The sequence below is a fragment of the Electrophorus electricus genome, chromosome 3 (genome assembly GCF_013358815.1).
Source record: "Electrophorus electricus isolate fEleEle1 chromosome 3, fEleEle1.pri, whole genome shotgun sequence".
NCBI lineage: Eukaryota > Metazoa > Chordata > Actinopteri > Gymnotiformes > Gymnotidae > Electrophorus > Electrophorus electricus.
Genome location: NC_049537.1, coordinates 27872501 through 27875000, shown reverse-complemented (window position 1 = coordinate 27875000; position 2500 = coordinate 27872501). Strand labels below are relative to the sequence as shown.

The 2500-nt window shown below is 39.5% G+C and overlaps 1 protein-coding gene across 1 annotated transcript in view; it reads left to right on the top strand.

Moving 5' to 3' along the window:
• The window catches only part of adcy1a (adenylate cyclase 1a), a 33847-nt gene that overhangs the window by 14544 nt on the left and 16803 nt on the right, over positions 1 to 2500 (top strand). Inside the window, exon 5 of the mRNA XM_035524718.1 lies at positions 1398 to 1525. Within this exon, the coding sequence (XP_035380611.1) occupies positions 1398 to 1525 (128 nt within the window). The remainder of the gene's footprint in view (positions 1 to 1397; positions 1526 to 2500) is intronic.

Genomic DNA, 2500 nt, shown 5'->3' with positions numbered 1-2500 from the left:
ATGTCCAAATTAATTTAACACATAAGTGCCCAATTAAAGGATAAGCATAGCCTGTCTTCTGATTGCCATCTCACAGCCAAACAAGCCTCTCCTCTTCTCTCCTCTTCTCCTCTCTTATATGTGTGTATTTATGCATGGTTTGTTCAAATCAAATGATAAAAAGGTATATTAGAGGTATTAAGTTTAATGTTACTTTAAAGGCTGGTGACAGTTTTATATTTGAGTCCTTGCAATGAAAAACTGTATAGCAGCCATTTATATTCCACTTTTTGTGTAATCAGTTATTTTATTTAATTCTTTAACAATTGTACTAAAATTACTTTAAAATGCTAAATATGCTTTATTTAGATTTACATTCATTCATGTGAGCATTAAAAAAAACCTTACAATAATTATTATAATTATAATTGTTTTTATTTTGTAGAATGCAGAAAAATAACACATGGACATGTTTGGTTTTTCATTGCAAGGGCTCATTTGATGGTTGAATGAATTGACAGGAGATTGCTGTCAACATTAAGGTCTCTCTGAGTCTATCTCCATCTGCATTAAGGTCTCTCTGAGTTTATCTCCATCTGCATTAAGGTCTCCCTGAGTCTATCTCCATCTGCATTACGGTCTCTCTGAGTCTATCTCCATCTGCATTAAGGTCTCTCTGAGTCTATCTCCATCTGCATTAAGGTCTCCCTGAGTCTATCTCCATCTGCATTACGGTCTCCCTGAGTTTATCTCCATCTGCATTAAGGTCTCTTTGAGTCTATCTCCATCTGCATTAAGGTCTCCCTGAGTCCATCTCCATCTGCATTAAGGTCTCTCTGAGTCTATCTCCATCTGCATTAAGGTCTCTCTGAGTCTATCTCCATCTGCATTAAGGTCTCTCTGAGGGTCCTTTGGCGTCTATGTCTATCTGCATTAGGGTCTATCTGAGCCTGGGTCTTTGTGTTGCCTTCTTTGAGTGGGAGGAATTCTACTTCAATAGTTTATCACGGCAATTGTGCCAATGCCCTCTTCTCTTCTCCTCTTTCTCTTTCGTTATTCCTCTTTGTTCTTCGTTTTCATATTCACCGAACCATAGAATTTCCCTAAACTGCTGTGCACTATTTGATACTATTGATATGCAAAAACACACGCTAACAAACACGTGTGTACATGCCCCGCTGTTTCCAACTATTGGAAGCGATGAGAAGAATCGTTGCATTCCCAGTGCTTTTGGATGCTTCGTGGTGAGATTCTTCAATACACTGTAAACGTAATTGCTCACATAACAAATAAAGGACAAATGCCAATTTTATGGAACAATGGACAGCAAGCCTTCCCACATGAAACAATTCAAGTGGTGAAATTCCTCCATCTCTATTGCATAAAAGCCTTTCCATTATGGCACTGTGTGTAAACAGGAGAATCACTGCAGGAGGATAAAGATCCTGGGAGACTGTTATTACTGCGTGTCGGGTCTGACCCAGCCCAAGGCTGACCATGCCCACTGCTGTGTGGAGATGGGCCTGGACATGATTGACACCATCACGTGAGTGTGTGCCCCACCTCTACCGCAGACACTTCGGCTGTGCACTCAGCAGAGGACACACACCTCAGTCCTTTGAAAAGCCACAATTACACAGATGGTTCACTCTTGGAGCAGAGGAACTGGATGACAAACTGGCAGCCTTGGCTGTGATTCCTGCATTTGTCTCATCTGCCATAATGCAGTTCCCCAAGCTCCTTTTCAAAATGGTTGCCTCAAGCCAAAGCATTTATTCATTATTTCTCAAGAAATTTTGCTTCCAAATGACCTCAAGGTTGCATTAATAGATTTGGGTTCTCTTAATAAATGAGCTTTTATTTCATGTAATAAGAATATAGACTTTGCTGTAACAGGTACTGAGCTATAATGAGCGTTTCTGAAAAATTACAAGTTACTTCCAGGAGTTGAGAAAGACTTATAATGCTGTCCTTTGATGGAGCCACTACTAATATTTCTTTATTGGTAAATACATATAGCTAAAAAATGACTATAGTTAAAAAATCACTTCACAGAAATGTGCTCTTGGCTTACGGGTGTGTAAGATGAGCAGTTCACTCAAAGGTTAAGTGAGATGAAATGTCCTGGGAGACTGTTAGGTCCAGAGTTGACCAGTTCTACAAATGTATAATTGCTTGAGGTTGAATTATGATGATCTGACCACTATGCAGGGCAGCTCGCTTGTTTTCAACAACTGTGCCTTGAATATGTTGAGTATTTTTCTTTGGAGAAGATTCATAGTTTTGGAGTTGCAATCTCATCTCTGATTGGGTGGACTAACTGCTCTGAAAATGATAATTGCCTTCTCTGGTTGCTAAGATGACTCTTATCATCACACACAACACAAAACACACACACACACTGTTATTATTTACTGTGACATTCTCCTACTCAGGATTTCAGATTCTCAGACTCTTTCTGCCTCACTTGCTCAGACTACAGTGTTAAAAATAAATCCACCAAGCCTCCACATGCCCATCC